Source organism: Pleurodeles waltl, chromosome 4_1, assembly GCF_031143425.1.
Source record: "Pleurodeles waltl isolate 20211129_DDA chromosome 4_1, aPleWal1.hap1.20221129, whole genome shotgun sequence".
NCBI classification, from domain to species: domain Eukaryota; kingdom Metazoa; phylum Chordata; class Amphibia; order Caudata; family Salamandridae; genus Pleurodeles; species Pleurodeles waltl.
This window is the reverse complement of record NC_090442.1, coordinates 608,140,031-608,158,423: the sequence shown is the minus strand read 5'-3', so window position 1 is coordinate 608,158,423 and position 18,393 is coordinate 608,140,031. Positions and strand designations below refer to the sequence as shown.

At 45.3% G+C, this 18,393-nt stretch overlaps 1 protein-coding gene across 1 annotated transcript in view; it reads right to left on the bottom strand.

The window, feature by feature from the left end:
* Window positions 1–557: 557 nt before the first annotated feature.
* SLC5A8 (solute carrier family 5 member 8) overlaps window positions 558–18,393 on the bottom strand; it is a 97,744-nt gene continuing 79,908 nt past the window's right edge. The window contains exons 9-15 of the mRNA XM_069229034.1: window positions 18,196–18,308; window positions 18,025–18,092; window positions 16,232–16,318; window positions 12,434–12,636; window positions 10,066–10,169; window positions 4,287–4,381; window positions 558–2,017 (exon numbers count right to left, since the gene is read on the bottom strand). Of these exons, the coding sequence (XP_069085135.1) occupies window positions 1,886–2,017; window positions 4,287–4,381; window positions 10,066–10,169; window positions 12,434–12,636; window positions 16,232–16,318; window positions 18,025–18,092; window positions 18,196–18,308 (802 nt within the window). The 3' untranslated portion in view covers window positions 558–1,885. The remainder of the gene's footprint in view (window positions 2,018–4,286; window positions 4,382–10,065; window positions 10,170–12,433; window positions 12,637–16,231; window positions 16,319–18,024; window positions 18,093–18,195; window positions 18,309–18,393) is intronic.

Sequence of the window (18,393 nt, the reverse complement as noted above, 5' to 3'; positions counted from 1 at the left end):
CTCAGAAGGCCTACATCGGCTGCGGCAGTGTTTATTTTTAGTTCGAGCGCCTCGCGGGAGGCCGTGATGGCCTGCAGGACCATGTTTGAGGTCGTATTCTGATGTTCTTTGCTGGTGGGCCCCAAGGGTCCTTTAGCCACTCATCGGGGCTGTGGTGTGAGTCTTGGTACGAACTAGGATTGTTCATGTCTTTTTTCCTGGAATATTGTTATGTCTCAGTGGTTTGGCCAGGCAAGTGCAAAGGGAACAAATAGATTATTTAAAAAATAAACCTGTTTGTGTATACGGTTTAAATGATTGTAATCCATCCTGACTTACATTTTTTGTGGCAAAGCGATTCACCCGTGTGTGTACAATGTCAACGATAAATAAGGATTTACTGCACCGCCAGCAGGGGACAACGAGGAACATCCGAAGGCAGATCAGCGTTAAAAAAAAAATAGCCTATTTTGCGGTGGGCAATCAACTAAATTAATTTTGCCCTTTGCACTGCGCACGTAAAATCCTCGGATAATTCATGTGTATTTGAAATCTTCATAAAATTCAGTGTACATAAATTTACAAAATGAAACCAGACATGTATTTATTCTTATAACACACAAAAGTACGATATGTATCAAAATATGATTTCAATGAAAAATACAACATGTTTAAAAAATAAAATAAAAAACAGAATTTGCAACTGTGGAAAATACTGTTATAGAGTATAAATCATGTTGTCAAACTTTAATAAGAAAGGCACTCCAACATTTAAAGCAGACATGCTGGGCTAAGTGTTACTAGCACTAACACAGAAACGGCCTTTTTTTAAATCCACATACTCGTAAAATACGTTCCACCGCTGTAAGTAATAAGAATTTTGGAAAAATGGGGTGCTACTTCCAACAAGAAAAGCCTTGGTTGTGAAAGGACTGTTGAGCAGATCATATAGTCAAATCTATAATGCAACACTTCCAAAAGTGTTCGTTTATTAGCTTAGAGACCTATGAGGACGTAGAAAAGAGCAGGGAACAGAAAGCTAAAAGGTCACAAGGATATTGAAGAAGGAACTGGAGTCCTTCCAGTTGTGCACCTCTAACCACTTAGATGGGATTTAAAAAAAGTTAAACAGATGCTGTTTCTGTGCCACTGTAGTCTGTATTGACACTATTGAGGGACATTTTTGCTGTCAATCTGCATTTTCATTCACCCCTTGGTTTCAGCTATCTCGTCGTCCCATGGCACTGTTGCCAAAGATGGATATTTGCTCCTCCTTCTCTATGAAGTGTTAGTCCGCACCCTGTTTCAGGTAATGAGTCCTGAAAGGAGTAATTACAAAAGCTTTACACGACCACGGGTAATTTCCTCAGCAGTGCAACAGACCAGCCTCATGACCCCTCTCAGAGCCCGCTGAGGTGAAAAGCACACATTTGAAAAGAGGGGTATGAGCTTTGGCATGTCTCCAGCGCTTAGCACTCTAATGCAAGTGTTCAGTGTGTAGGACTGTGGCACGATCATCAGTGCCTTTATAGTTCTCCGGAGCTCCTCAAACGCGCTGTGGAACCGTATATTATATATATTGTGTGCAAAATCTTAAGAAAGGGAGAGTGCCTTAATAACATGTCCAATCCTCGCCAGGTATGCTACACCAACATTGCTGTTTAAATGCATACCTATGATAACAATGAAATCTTAATCACTGGAAAGAAAAATGAGTGTCAATATTTAATACTGGGGTCTTTTCCTTTGGACTCCAGACTTGTAAGGTAGCAGGTGTACTAACGCCCACGAAGAAGCACCATGATGAGAAGTACAACCACATGTCACAGGAAGCCATCTGATTCGGGCACCTTGAAGTGAAGCATCCAATAGCGCCCTCCATAGCTGCTGTGGGGAGACCCATCATTCATTTGTTGACGCCATTGGCCGTCGGAGTCTGTTCCGTAATGTCCATCTCAAAGCTGCTGAAGGCTGGGTTGTCAGTCCCATTTTCCTTGACGGGGTAAGGGTTCCAATTCAAAACCTTCACTTTCTCCTCCTGAAGAGAGTTAAAAAGAGGAAGCATTAATTAATCAAGTCCACAGCTGTGGTTTGTTTTAAGCCACGCACTACCACCTTGGGTTTCACCTTGAGTTTCATGGGTTTTTACATGAAATCAGAAACATCTCCTTCGAAGGCATAACTGTTTCTTCACGCTGAAGTACAAACCTTATATGTGTTGAGAAAAAGTAGGAAGAGGCATTTGGCCGAAAATATAGATTTATTTAATGAGTAAAAGGAATATATTTACTAAATTTTTCTACAGACACCAATGTCTTAACATTTTTTATACTTTTTTCTTTGAGAAACCTGCGTGGACACGGCTTTATGTGAGATCTTAGTTCTTCAGATGTTGGTAGCATTATCAAAGAGACTTTGGTTCTTAAAGACGTATATTTTGTGACTAGCCTAAATTATGTGATTTTTTAAACTAGGTTTGTTCTAAAGAGCCCTGTCTCTTATGTTGACTTTAAGTCATCTTTGATGTAGGTTGTTCGAACACAAAACTTAAAAAATTCACAGGCAGGTTATTTGATCTTTCGACCTACTTAACATATAGTTTTAAGGGTCATAAAATGTATTGTTAAATGACAGAAAAACAATCTGCAATATGCACGGAATAGAAACAAATACAGCAAATGCTCTTCATTACTTTCAACACCTTGAAATATCACAGCCCATTAAATATGGTAAAATGTGGCAGTGCAAACTAATTGGGAAAGTGTAATTCTAAAGCCACCTTGACTACGTCAATTATACTGAAAAGCTTTTTCTACTTGTATTTTGTTATGCAACATGATTATACTTAATTGACTCAAAATTAATGGATTATCTTCTTTTGTTACTTCTAATGTTTCCCTACGTCCTCTATCTCATTTCCCTTACCAGTTTTATTATATCTATATATATATACATACATATATGTATATTATTATTGTACACATATTTTGGAGGAATTTGGAGCTTCATAAACACTCCCCTTATCCTAATGCGTGCATCCTTTAATTCCTGAAATAAGGAAATAATGAAAGATTACGTCATACAGCATTTTGATAGCCAATCTCCTGGTTGACCTTATTATGTATTTGGCCTGATGGAGAAGGACCAACACAATTTTGAAAAATAAGTTCTGGTGGTGAAATGTAATCTATTTATTTATTATTGGTTACGTACACATGCCAGAATCCCCATAACTGGTCTGCATCCTTGGTATACTGTGCATCAATAGTCAGCACACCAAATATGATCATCTTCAACGTCCCAGACGTTCCTGGTTCTTGGCCTTCAAAGCCTCCACTTACATTATGTTTTGGTCCCTGGATTTCTGTCCCTAAATACATGAATTTGCATTATGCTGCTATGAATGCTAGCCAGCACATTCCAAAACATGTCAGAACATTGTTGGGTCATTTCTAAATTTTTTCACTCCTTCTCACTAATGTGGTAAAGTTCCCAAGGTCCCTAATGCAAGCAAGGAAAATGAAAGCTCCATTGTATTATGGACAGAGACACCCATGGCCAGAGTCAATTGCTGAAGTAAATGATATAGTAGGTTTCTCACACCAGTGGGCTCCGGTGAGCTGCTTCTGCTGCAATACTGGTAGCTGTTCCTTACCACTGCATAAATGTTTGTAAATCAAACCTTACCCCCCAGAGGCTCTACTGGTTCACTTTTCGGTTCTTTGGAGATCACTGCACTGATTACTGAACCCTTTGGTACCCTACATTGCACCTACTCTGCTTTGCATGGAACTCGCTGCAACAGCACCCTTTACCACCTAATAATCAACCAAATACTATAATCCCAAAATGATATAGATCATTGTGCTGTATCCTACCAGTCTTTAACTATAGAATTCGAAAAGCACTTTTAAAGACATAGGGCCAGATGTAGCAAAGGTTTTTACCAATTCTGTGTCTATGGCAAAAAGTGTTCATACATATGGCCCATACTATTGAGGAAGTGATAAAAGTTTTGAGTGAGCTTCACCTTAATCATGTCAGTTTACAGTATTTTAGAAGGGGGCAGCTCTTCACTTACATCGCTATTTTTAGGAAAGTTTGTTGACCTCAGACAAAGACTATTCTTTTTTTCTTGAATGGTTGCAACCCTAACTCGCAACACTAGGCTGTTCACATACATATGCCTGACAGCACTCAATATGGTGAGGCCTTGATTTCACTAGGATTTCATTTTTAGAGATCAGTGTATCATGTGCCTTTGTAAATGTAGATGTTACTAAAATCATTGGGATGGTTCCACTTACTTTGCTGCCTCTGCAGTATGAAATGAAGTCATAAATGTAGCTGAAGTCCTTCTTGGTTAAGAGAAAGTCAGGGTTTACCTTTTGCTTCAGCCCCCCTGAAAAAGACACACAAAATAAGCATCATAATTATATGGTATCATAAAGGCATTGCTATAAAGCTGTGGACCAGATTCATTCTATGAACCTCAAATTATCAGCAAAAACTATAGGTTTTACTCATAACATGAGCCGAGAAGGCACACCAAACAAGTTTCACAGTCAAGAGAACCTTTTTGTAACTCAGGCAATTCAGAAGCTGTTTCTCCTGCATAACTCCGTATACACTGCGAAGACGAGCAATATAGGATATAGTTGTGTTAAGGAAATTCACATCCTGTTTTAGGTCTAGAGCTCGACCCCGCGTCCGCAGCACCAACCTGCTGTCTCCTGCCTCTGACCCCCGCCCACGCTGCTGCTAGCGTGTTCGAGGCTCTCTTGAGCCATTGTGCCGTGTATTCCGCCGTCCTGTAAGTGGTTTCTGTTTTCTTCTGCGCCTCACCTCTTGCGCGTCTGCCCCCATTGTGCCCCTCTGATTGCTGTGCCCCGATTGTAGTTTGTGCCAATACTGTATTTTGTGACTGTTTTTCCGATTTTGTGCCCGACTTTCTTGTGCCTTGTTTAAGTTGTTTTTCGCCCCTTGGGCGCTCCCCCTTGCTCTCCGCTCCCTGCCGCTGCCTCCCTGCGGCCCCGCCCCCCTCGCGCCCCCATTCGCCGCTCCCTCCTGCCTCCCGCCTCCCAGCTGCTCCTCCCTCCCCCCTCCCTTCTTAATAGCTGGCGCTGCGCGTCGCGAGTGAGCGACCTCTGACCTGTTTTAGGTCTAGAGCTCGCCCCCCGCGTCCGCAGCACCAACCTGCTGTCTCCTGCCTCTGACCCCCGCCCACGCTGCTGCTAGCGTGTTCGAGGCTCTCTTGAGCCGTTGTGCCGTGTATTCCGCCGTCCTGTAAGTGGTTTCTGTTTTCTTCTGCGCCTCGCCTCTTGCGCGTCTGCCCCCGTTGTGCCCCTCTGATTGCTGTGCCCCGATTGTAGTTTGTGCCAATACTGTATTTTGTGACTGTTTTTCCGATTTTGTGCCCGACTTTCTTGTGCCTTGTTTAAGTTGTTTTTCGCCCCTTGGGCGCTCCCCCTTGCTCTCCGCTCCCTGCCGCTGCCTCCCTGCGGCCCCGCCCCCCTCACGCCCCCCTTCGCCGCTCCCTCCCGCCTCCCGCCTCCCGCCTCCCAGCTGCTCCTCCCTCCCCCCTCCCTTCTTAATGGCTGGCGCTGCGCGTCGCGAGTGAGCGAACTCTGACCTGTTTTAGGTCTAGAGCTCGCCCCCCGCGTCCGCAGCACCAACCTGCTGTCTCCTGCCTCTGACCCCCGCCCACGCTGCTGCTAGCGTGTTCGAGGCTCTCTTGAGCCGTTGTGCCGTGTATTCCGCCGTCCTGTAAGTGGTTTCTGTTTTCTTCTGTGCCTCGCCTCTTGCGCGTCTGCCCCCGTTGTGCCCCTCTGATTGCTGTGCCCCGATTGTAGTTTGTGCCAATACTGTATTTTGTGACTGTTTTTCTGATTTTGTGCCTGACTTTCTTGTGCCTTGTTTAAGTTGTCTTTCGCCCCTTGGGCGCTCCCCCTTGCTCTCCGCTCCCTGCCGCTGCCTCCCTGTGGCCCCGCCCCCCTCGCGCCCCCATTCGCCGCACCCTCCCGCCTCCCGCCTCCCGCCTCCCAGCTGCTCCTCCCTCCCCCTCCCTTCTTAATGGCTGGCGCTGCGCGTCGCGAGTGAGCGACCTCTGACCTGTTTTAGGTCTAGAGCTCGCCCCCGCGTCCGCAGCACCAACCTGCTGTCTCCTGCCTCTGACCCCCGCCCACACTGCTGCTAGCGTGTTCGAGGCTCTCTTGAGCCGTTGTGCCGTGTATTCCGCCGTCCTGTAAGAGGTTTCTGTTTTCTTCTGCGCCTCGCCTCTTGCGCTTCTGCCCCCGTTGTGCCCCTCCGATTGCTGTGCCCCGATTGTAGTTTGTGCCAATACTGTATTTTGTGACTGTTTTTCCGATTTTGTGCCCGACTTTCTTGTGCCTTGTTTAAGTTGTTTTTCGCCCCTTGGGCGCTCCCCCTTGCTCTCCGCTCCCTGCCGCTGCCTCCCTGCGGCCCCGCCCCCCTCGCGCCCCCATTCGCCGCTCCCTCCCGCCTCCCAGCTGCTCCTCACTCCCCCCTCCCTTCTTAATGGCTGGCGCTGCGCGTCCGCGCCAGAGGCAAGCCCGTCTGCGCCCGTCCGCGCCTGGACCGCGCCCAGCGCCACCCCCCTGGTCCTCACGCCCCCCGCAACTCCTACTTCCGATACTCTGCCAGCGATCTCCTCGCCCTCAACCCTGGCCCCTCCATAGAGTGCTTCCTGGCCACCCCGAAGCACACCAAAGGACCTTTTTCCTGCCGCACCTGCAACTTCTCCTGCAACAGAACAACGAAGCCAGCAACAAACAACACTAACCACCTGCACTGCATCCTCCTCAACACACGCTCCGCACGAAAACACGCCATCGAGCTCTGGGACTTGCTCGACACCACCGCCCCAGACGTGGCCTTCCTGACCGAAACCTGGTGGAACGACTCTTCGGCCCCTGACATCGCTATCGCCATACCGGACGGATACAAGATCACCAGAAGAGATCGAGCCAACGGAATCGGCGGAGGAATAGCCATCGCCCACAAATCCACCCTCAAGATCCACACCCACACGGACGACACTCTCAAGACAGCCGAACACCTCCACTTCCAGATCCACACGGACCCCAACACGACCCTCAGAGGAACCCTCATATACCGCCCTCCAGGACCAAGACCCCCTTTCAGCGACACCATCTCCGACCTCGTAAGCACCCACGCCCTCGCCTCTCCAGACTACATCCTCCTGGGAGATCTAAACTTCCACCTTGAAAACAACAATGACGCCAACACCGCTTCACTGACCACCAACCTCCACAACTTCGGACTCCACCAACTGGTCAACACTCCCACCCACATCGCCGGTCACACGCTTGACCCCCTCTTCACCTCAAGCAACCACATCTCTTTCAGCCACACCTCCGAACTCCACTGGACCGACCATCACTGTGTCCACTTTACCTTCAAGAAAAACACCGAACACCACCGCATCCCTCTACCACCTCACCGCTGCTGGGGAAAAGTCACCAAAGACCAACTAACCAGCTCCCTCGTCAAACACCCACCACCCGACTCCAACGACCCGAGTGCCGCCGCCATCAACCTCCATCAATGGATCCTCGACTGCGCCAACACCTTAGCTCCACTCAAGAAACCCACCACCAACCAAGGAAAGAAAAAAACAACCTGGTTCACAGAAGAACTGACCACCTCAAAATGCACCTGCCAGAAGCTCAAGAAGAAATGGATCCTCGAGCGCACTCCCGACAACCTTGCCACCCTCAAAGACGCCAACCGTGATCACCACCAACGGATCCGACTCGCCAAGCGGGCCCATTTCACTGAACGCCTCAACAACAACGCCCACGATTGCAAAGAACTCTTCGGCAACGTGAAGGAACTCTCCAACCCTAACGCCAACATCAACGACGTCCCACCCTCCCAGAAACTCTTCGACGACCTCTCCACCTTCTTCCACCAGAAAATCGCAGCCATCCACGACAGTTTCAACACCGCTCCTCCGCCAGACCCCACCCCTGACGACGACGCCCACGCCTGCCGCCTCACCGCCTGGACCCAAGTGGACGACGCCGAAACCCTAACAACCATGAATTCCATCCACTCAGGCTCTCCCACGGACCCATGCCCACATCACGCATTCAACAAAGCCGACGCCACCATCGCCCCCATACTCCGCAAGATCATCAACCTCTCCTTCAACACCACCACCTTCCCGGACAGCTGGAAGCACGCAGAAATCCAACCCCTCCTCAAGAAACCCAAGGCTGACCCCAACGATCTCAAAAACTTCCGACCGATCTCTCTCCTCCCTTTTCCAGCGAAAGTCATCGAGAAGATCGCCAACGCACAGCTCGCCCACTTCCTAGAAGCCAACTCCATCCTAGACCCCTCTCAATCTGGATTCAGACGAAACCACAGTACCGAGACCGCACTCCTCGCCGCCACTGATGACATCAGACAACAAATAGACAACGGCGAAACCTCAGCCCTCATCCTCCTCGACCTATCAGCCGCCTTCGACACAGTCTGCCACCGCACCCTACTGGCCCGTCTCCATGAAGCCGGCATCCAAGACAAAGCCCTCAACTGGATCTCATCCTTCCTCTCCGACAGAACCCAGAGAGTCCGGCTCTCCCCCTTCCGCTCCAAAGCCACCAACCTCATCTGCGGCGTCCCCCAAGGCTCCTCTCTCAGTCCAACGTTGTTCAACGTCTACATGGCCCCCCTTGCAAAAGTGGCCCGTCAACACAACCTCAGCATCATCTCCTACGCCGACGACACCCAGCTCGTCCTTTCCCTGACCAAAGACCCTCTCACCGCCAAAACCAACCTCCACGAGGGACTAAAATCCATCGCCGAGTGGATGAACAACAGCCGCCTGAAGCTCAACTCCGACAAGACGGAAGTCCTCATCCTCGGACGCTCCCCCTCGGCCTGGAACGACTCCTGGTGGCCCACTGCACTCGGACCCCCACCCACCCCAGCCAACCACGCAAGAAACCTCGGATTCATCCTCGACTCCGCTCTCACCATGTCCAAACAGGTCAACGCCGTCTCCTCTTCCTGTTACAACACCCTCCGAATGCTCCGCAGAATCTTCAAGTGGATTCCAATAGGAACCAGAAAGACGGTAACTCAAGCCCTCGTCAGTAGCAGACTTGACTACGGCAACGCACTCTACACAGGCATCCCAACAAAAGACATCAAACGACTCCAGCGCATCCAGAACGCATCCGCCCGCCTGATCCTCGACATACCCCGCCGATGCCACATCTCCCCCCACCTGAAAGACCTCCACTGGCTCCCCGTGGAAAAAAGGATCACCTTCAAACTCCTCATCCACGCTCACAAGGCTCTACACGACACCGGACCACTTACCTGAACACCAGACTCAACTTTTACGTCCCCACACGTCAACTCCGCTCTGCCAACCTCGCCCTCGTCATCGTCCCCCGAATCCAGCGCAAGACCTCTGGCGGCAGATCCTTCTCTTTCCTCGCCGCCAAGACCTGGAACTCTCTCCCCACCTCGCTACGCCAGACCCAGGACCTCCTCACCTTCAGGAGACTCCTCAAGACTTGGCTCTTCGAACGCTAGCAGCTCCCTCCCCCCCCCCCCCTCAGCGCCTCGAAACCCTGACGGGTACATAGTGCGCTTAATAAGTTCTCTGATTGATTGATTGATTGATCCAGATCAGCCACTAGTTTTGTACATACGTTTTGTCTATAGTGTTTGCGCACTTTGGTTCGCTTATTCACTTCCAATGCATCGCACTTCTTTGGAGCTCCTTAATGTGATGCAATGTATTCTTAAATATACATATATGCACACGTATTTTTGATTTTTTTGTACAGTAAATACATTTGATTCTGTTCCCATTAATACCAATCTAGTGACGGTTATGTATATTTGCCAAGGAAGTGGAGGCTTACACTTCCCCCAAAGGGACCATTGCTTCACTTTATTGCTGAGCTGGGCATGCAGCAGAAAGTATTGAGGCACCCAAATGTATTGGCAAACAACACTGTAGGTACAAATCAAATGTCTCTGGATTTCTATTAAATGGACAATCAGACAGACGTAACATACCTGTAAGAAGGCTGGCAATGACGCCCACAAGTATTGCCACCAGGGTCCCAATAGTGCTGAAGTACAGATAGGACAATGAGTACCAGTTATCAGCCAGAGCAGGTCTGGAACACAAAGAGGGAGCACGTCAGCATCTATAACTGCTGTCCACATAGATGCACAAAGCTAAACCAAGAAGATTCCAAATCATCTAAAATGTGTTGTAAGATTCAGCTTACGTTTCATGGACTTGCTGGTTTCTACATGCAAATAGAAATTCAACTTTATTAAAAGTATTAATTTGAAACTGGGAGTCCGAATGAAGAGGGCATCCAAGGTCCAGATAAGGGTGTTTAATGTGTGGTGTAAAACTGATTAAACGAATCTTTGTCTAGAACCAGAGGAATCACGACGAATTCCACTGTGTTATCCCCCGAAGTCTCTTTTTGAAGTACATTTGTATATTCTTCTCTTCAGTGTGAGGAGCCCTATGTGTATTTTTTTTATCAGCGATCTCATAAACGGCCAAATGAAGACAGTCAGAGTGCTTAAATAATGGTCTCTACATTTTTAAATACGAACTACATCTACATTTTGTTGTCAATCAAATAATAAACATGACAGGAAAGTTTTGGTTCCAGAGCTCTTATAACATATTTACAAAATTCGAGGGGATAAGTAAACACGTGGGCAATTAATATATTTGTCCTGAAACATGAAGTGGCCCAGGAAAGCCCACTTTGTTCTCGACGTATTGAGTCGTGTGAGCATTTCTTTCATAAAATCATTACAAAAAATAAAAATATTTTTACAAGCTACCTAAATTTCAAAATCAACCACTGTTAACTGGTGACCAGGGATAAGCAGTAAATCGTTTCTTCTGCAGCTTTCAGTCTCTGATATATTCAGTCCATCCCTTTCAAATACCTGTGGTCCTCTTACCAAGCATACTGCTGTCTAAAGATGCAAAGATAAAACTATAATGTTTGAACGTATTGTCGTTGTTGCTGTAACACACAAACCACAATTCAATCAAACCTCTGAAAATCATCCTCCTAAAATTCTAAAATTGTCCTCACATACAACCCATTTGTTTCTGTGTGCAGTATTTCAGATAGTTACACTGCTACTACTAAATAAATAGAAAACGCGACTTCAGGCGTCCCTTATCTCTTCCACAGTCCTCTTATTAGAACCCACGTACATTGGGAACATTCTTCTACTGAACGCTAACAGTATAAAACTAAAAACGTAAATGTAGCATACATATACAGGTCGTGTGCAAACAGCCGACATCTAAATATAAATGTGATTGATTGATTGATTGATTGACATCTGTTCAATGCTACAGAACGATTAGGGTGCACAAGACTCTCAGACTACAGGAGACCATGAATCCTCTCTCTTTGTTCACAATGAAGACAACAACACCAGCTGGCTATATCGTTTATTATAAAATGTAGAGAAATTGAGATAAACCTTCCACTTTGCGAATATTCATTTTAGTTCTTTTTTTTATTATATGCTCCTCCAAAAATCAAATCTTGTAGTCAAAAACTGTCTTTCAGACAAAAAAAATAACTGTAACGTGTAAATCATTTTGGCTGGCACCTTTGCCTATCTGGCTGACAAGGTCACCACCTCCGATGGCTCTTAGCCCATCTTCAGCCAAGACCCCATCAGAATGTGGATGAAGTGCAATAATCAAGCCAACAGGCTTTCTCCATCTGTGCATTCAGGATCTCAAACAACTTCCATGTATCTTTGTTGACTGAACAACCCTGCTCCAATTTAGGAAATAGCTTGAGACACATATCTGTAAAGAACACTACATCATGATGCAGTAGCAGCCCACAGTCACTTTTTGAAACCATCTAACCCTTCAATCACACATTGACTAACTTTTTGCCATTGACCATCTAGAGCACGTGGCTAGCTTTCAGCTAATTTTGCACTGTATACATATATGCATACATAGTGTGACTCATTTGGAGAATAGGAAAGGGGATTTTTTTTTTAGCAAATGATATAAGAAAAGTGGTTGGGGTGGGCAGGTGGGGTCCTTCTTCTGGTTGTAGTACTTCACAAAAGGGTGGGAGTCATATAAGGGCCAAACACCTTTGGTGGGGGCATTGCTTTATAGCCCAACACGAGGCCATTTATTTTTAAATGTTTTTTGTAATGTGGGGTATGCATAGACCATTTCAATATTCCAAAGCATCTTTGACTCCTCCCACACATATATAACTTTCCATTTAGGTCTTCATCTCCATTCCCCTACTTCACTCACTCCTTTCCCTTTAATACTTGCTTCTCTAATTTTCACCTTATCATCCTTACTCTTAGTTGTTCTGTCTGCTTCCTGGTGAGCAGAAGACACATTTCTCACCTGTCCAAGTCTGCGGTTGTTGTAAACGTTGTTATGGCAGGCATATCCGTTGTTAAGGTCCAGTTGCTGTTGATGGTAAAGTTGCACCCAGCAGTTGTAAGATCTAAAGGCAAACTTCTGTCTGGAAGAGGAGGATAAATCTGAGATCCGATACCGACCCATAAGGAAATACTGAACCCGGAAAGGAGACCTATGATTGAGCCCTGAAAACAAAGAGAATGTATTATAGTAATGATAAATTAAAATAAATAAATGTAGTATCTCATATTCTATGGGAGCACCTCTTCCTGGTATGGTGAGGATGGTGGCTTGCAAAGGCTCTTCAAGAGTTAACCAGTGCACAGGGAGAGTTGATAAAAACACTGCTAAGTGAAATAAACCGCAATGTGGTTGGAAGTCAAGGGCACTGGGTGGTGGCTCCAGGTGGCACCCTACAGCCAAAACACAACTGTTGATGAGCCACCACTGTCAAACTGGCAAAGTAAGTGCTTCAGTACACTACACAACAAAGTTACCTCAACAACACTGAAATATATATACAATTTATTGAGGGACAAGAAAACATTATCTGCAATGATCTCATTCAGGTAGCACTGCATATCTTCAGGTGAGATCTGATTGCTTTCCCTTTGAATGGGTGTCTCATTTACTTAGATGAATGAGAAGCGTTTATGTCATGAATAATTTTCACTTGCTAACTTTTGTCCAGAATGTTCTAACCCTTGCTCTCCCCTTTCTAAGTCTCGACCTCCACACCTTTAGATGTATGTGGTCAAAGACCTATTGTCTACAATATACAGTGTGAATTTTGGATCACACCCTTGGTCATGACTGCCTCACTTTCTTGTCTGTCTGAGTTCCCTGCTCCTTGTGTTTTTTTTCTATTTTTGGGCTTGTCCTGCCCCCTAGAGCATGGCTACTTTACATCAATTATGATAGAAAACCTGTATCCTTCCACTGCTGATGTGAAGAGACTATTATTTCATTTTTGCTTCAGTGCTCTAGGATGAGTGTATCACATTGTGCTCTCGCCTTCTGCTCTCATTCGTCCATTGCTACCCTACTCCTCCCCACCTGCTTCATTATTATTTTTTCTGTCAGTTGCTTTAATATCACTTGTGCAAGTGTAAGGCAGATGAGCAATGCTACCAGGACACTCTTTTTCCGTCTATTGCACCTCACTCCTCTCCACAATCACTCTTTATAATAATTATTTTTTTAATTAGGCGAGGACCTAGTAGCTTTACACTGCTGCAAGGCTTCTCGTTTTTTAGCCCTGTACTGCAGCATATTTTTCTTTCTTTTTTAAATTTACTGTTCGGAGATAGTCATCCACCACCTTAGAAAGGAAAATTAAAAATAAAGTAAAAAATGGCCGCCACAACTGGATGCATGAGCACGACAGTCATTTTTGCATGATTTTTCATTCAGTTGAAGAAATGTTTTTCAAATATGGCCACTACATTTGCAAGCACTGAAGCCAAATTGCAATGATTCTTGAAAAAGAAAATACATCTTTGAAAGGCGGTCCCTGTGACTGCGCATACAAATGCAGAAGCTATCCTTGAATGATTTGTGTTCTTCTTTAAGAAAAACTGTCACATAATCCTTCCACATCCATGTATGCACGCAAGCATGGTGCCGATCTAGAGAAAAAAAAACATTACCAAAGCCAATAGGTTTCATTGGAGAGCCCTACGGACTTTTCCAATGCTTGTTATTATTTATTGGCATGGAACTTGAGACATCTATTGTTTTACCTATTAAATCTAGATTATATTACTTGACTTTGGAATGCCGTGGAGTCGGCCATTTATATAGCACTGGTGGGAACCGTTGTTATGGTGATTCCTGTCAATGCATTTTTGTGTTTGGTGCAGGACTCCATCAGCGGGAGGGAGTCTTGCATCAAACTGTTTTCCTGTTTCATTTTTTTTTTTAAATCCAAATATGAGATTTTCGTTTGAAAATAAAAAAGATAATCCCCCCTAACCATGGGAGTTTTCTCCAGTGACGAGGGGGGCATTATTTATTTTTTACTCTCCCTCATGCCAGGGTTTGCCTGGCAGTAATGGATACTAAAACGCACCTATGTGTCAGCCTATCTCCAATAGGCGAATGGACATATAGACAATTCACTGACGGTCCTTACTCTGTTGGGCCGTCTGAGTGGTCTAACCATGGTGGAGATGGAGAAACCTCCGCCATTATTACACCAATGGTCCACCCGCATTTATAATACGGGGAGGAAGACTACTGTCTTGGCGGTAGGGATACCCCATCACCATTGCAACAGAGTATCCTTACCGCCAAGATATAAATTGGGCCCTAAATCTGTATGCATTGATGCACAAGAACCACTTGAGGAATCCTAAGTAATGCAGAATGTCGAGGAGAGTCAGTACCAACTTACTTACCACTTTGCTTCAGGCAGCAGTTAATCATGTGTTCATCCTTGAGCATTTCTGATTCAAATCATTCTTACTAGATGAATGTCTTCCAATGGTTCGAAGAACAAAGACTACAATTCCCAGACATAATTACATTGTCTAGGGAACGTCCAGGAGCGGAGACGGCGAATGTTGCTGACAGAAAGAGAAGTGGCACTCGTATGGCACTAATGTACTAGAGATTAAGATGGCATTTTAAAATTTAGGACACAAAGCAGCTGGAACTGATTTCCAGGAGGAGGTGCCCCACAAGCCGATTAATCAGCTCCCCATAAGGCTCTTAAGATTGACTGATTACTGCATGTCAGCAGAACACAATAGGTTCGATTCACAGATGTTTTTGCATTCCCGAGTTTGATGTATATGCACAAGAAATATCCTGAATTCGTTTCTAAGTGTACTCTTGTCAATGGCAGGAGTGAATGTATTCTGGGTCAAATAAGAAGTGGGTATCCCCAAAACTGTTTGAGGTACAGGATTTGGGGTTTCATCAAATTAACATATATTTCACGCTTGAGTAAAAAGGAAGATCATTAAAATGCAGTAGCACTTTAGTACCCCACTTTAAAGTACAGAAGTATAAATGTGTTACTTACAAGTCCTCAAGCAGAAAAAGATATGCTCCAAAAGTCGGAGTAGCATTTTTTTTACTTTTAAGATGTGGACCCATGTCCCCAGCCCTTCGTTTTCGCTTGACAGTCTTATGACTTTTGCGAGTTGAAGTCAACCTAATTACAATAACTCATACGATAAAAATAATGTGTAACAGAAAAGCCAAAGAATGGAAACTGATATGTTGCTGTATGGCGAGGGATGGATTCATAATCTATCGATTGATTTATTACAATGTTTTTAGAAATGGGGTCTCTAGTTGGCAGGGGTATGCCCCAGTCCAATTAGAGACCACAAATCTAGTCAGGGAAAGTCAGATACACACCAAACGATAGCCTGTGCTCACCCTCTGGGAGCTTGGCACAGAGCAGTCAGGCTTGTCTAAAAAAAGGCAACGTGTAAAGTATTTGTGCAAAAGTCATAATGAGAGCCTGAGTGCCCAATCATAGAGGAGTGCATTCGCCTGGGTAGGAATTTTTTACTCTACAAACCAGTGCACTTAACAATGGCCCTGATTTATGCTGATGGTTTTACATGGGCCATATATCAATTCCCACCGACATTAAACCTATGTTATATGTTATTTGTCCTTACAATTAAGTGAAGCAAAAGAAAACTAACCATTGCCAATGTATCCTTGTGTTAAAAGAACATTATTCATGAAACCTTATAAATGTAGATTTCCTTTCTTATGAACTACATTTGATGCTGATCTGGCAGGCATACTTGTACTTACTATTGGTGTTGCACAAGGGAACAAAATGCCCAGGGAGAAAAGTCCCAGTAGAGGTCCTCCGACCATGCCGAAAATCGAGAGCGCCGCCTGAAGGAGGAAACAGCACATTATTGCTCTGTATCCAGTGTGAGTACATATCAGCACAACTGTGTACAAAACATAATACGTCACCCAAGGAACGGTGTTCCGAAATGTGTTACAGCAGCACTTTATTGCCAGCATGTAGGGTAAATTTGTAAAATACAGCCAAATCTTCCGCAGAATTATTTTAGGGTTAAAATCCAGCAAGTGTCTGCCCACGTCCGGAACATCACCTATAATATTAACGCACATGCACAGCGCATAGAATCCTACCTAGCGGGCTATGATGTTGACCTATATTGTCTACGCTATCTGAAAATAAAGCACAAACTCGGAGATATCAGATTAAATTGATTCACTTTACGCACTGCAGGCGCATGAAACAGGCGCTGGGCGCTGAGCTACGCCAGAGAAGTTCATCATGTTACAGCACAAATGACCAGCATGTGCAAAACAGATTTTTCATGTTAATTCCAACCAGAAATAGCATCGAATTCAACCAAAACGTCACTCATGCCTGCTTTGTGTATCCTCGAACCCTAGTCTACTTTTTATTGGCCACCCTGAAGTGTCGGTGCAGCCATCTGACCACAGTAATCCACACAGTCCTAGTTGGGCAGCTACTGTTTCTGAACCTGTGCATCTTGGAACATAATGTGCAGAGGTGCCACCATGTCACCGTAAGGAAGGTTGCAGAACCCTGTGGTGAAGTTACAGTAGCATCCTGGCTTCACTGGAGTAAACCTTCCAGGTCACCTTAATGTCCCAGCACCCGCAAGTGAAGCTTCTGTAACATTGTGGTTAAAGGGAGTAAAGCATCCACATCACCCTAAGGAATGCCCCAGTACTCTCTGGTGACGTTATGGTAACGTAATGGTTAAGTGGAGTAAATTATCTATGTCACCAAGTGGAATGTCCCAGCACCCTCTAGTGAAGTTAAAGGCATTGCGGTTCAGTGGAGTAAAGTCTCCATCTCACCAGAAGGAATACCCCAGTACTCCCTGGTGGAGTAACAATAACATTTTGGTTCAGTGGTGTAAAGCATCCATGTCACCTATGAAATAGCCAGCACCCTCTGATGCAGTTCCAGCAGTACTGTGCTTAAATGCAGTAAGGCGTCCATGTCACCATATGGAATGTCCTAGCATCCCCTAGTGACATTATGGAGACATCTTGATTCTGTGGAGCAATGTATCTACTATAGCGGCTTGTGTTTGGCACGTGGTCAGCAGTTCCAATCCCATTATGTCTACACTGCTCTTCATCCTTCTAAGGAATATGAATTGGATAACGGGTAATCATCAGCTGTCAATGTCAAGGGCTCTAGCGGTGAGTAGGTACTGTACAAAACAGACTAAATTTGACTAGGTGGCTCACATAATTTGTTTCAAGTATCTTTTTTATTTTGGAAAGCAATAGAATCCTCGAAAACAAGGCACGCCACCATTTGTGTTTGTTTCGTTTGGAACAAATAAACGTACCACATATTCTAGAAATTTAAAATCTACCCACGCGGATATTTGGTAAAATCGAACCTATTATATACAATAGACTCGATCTAATCACAATGTGAATATTGTGTGAGACCCGCTATAAAACACGATTGTGGTGGGCGAGAAGTCTTTCACCAGCTGAAAAGCGCTCATATTGACTGGAAGTTATCTTGCCATCCACTTATGGCAAAAAACCTAAATGCACAATTTTACACTCACCTGTAATAGTCCGCCCATGAGTGAAGCCAAAGCCGCCATGGCGATGCACACTGCCCCGTACCCCAGACCTAGACAGCAACAGACAACAATAAATGTCGACATGGACAAAAACAGGACGAGTGGATGGATGAGAACGCAGATAAAAGCGCGACATATGAGTCACAAACTTACTTGTCCCTTTGGAAATCCAAGACAGCTGCTGTTCACTGAGAGATCTGGAATATGGTTTGATGAGATCCTCGACTGTCACTGCCGCCAAAGCATTGATACTGGAGGAGACGGTACTGTGGTACACAAAACGGGAACCAGCTTAGCATTCCTCACACAAGCAGCTTTAGAATTCCTGGTATAATACCTGGGAGCCTACAA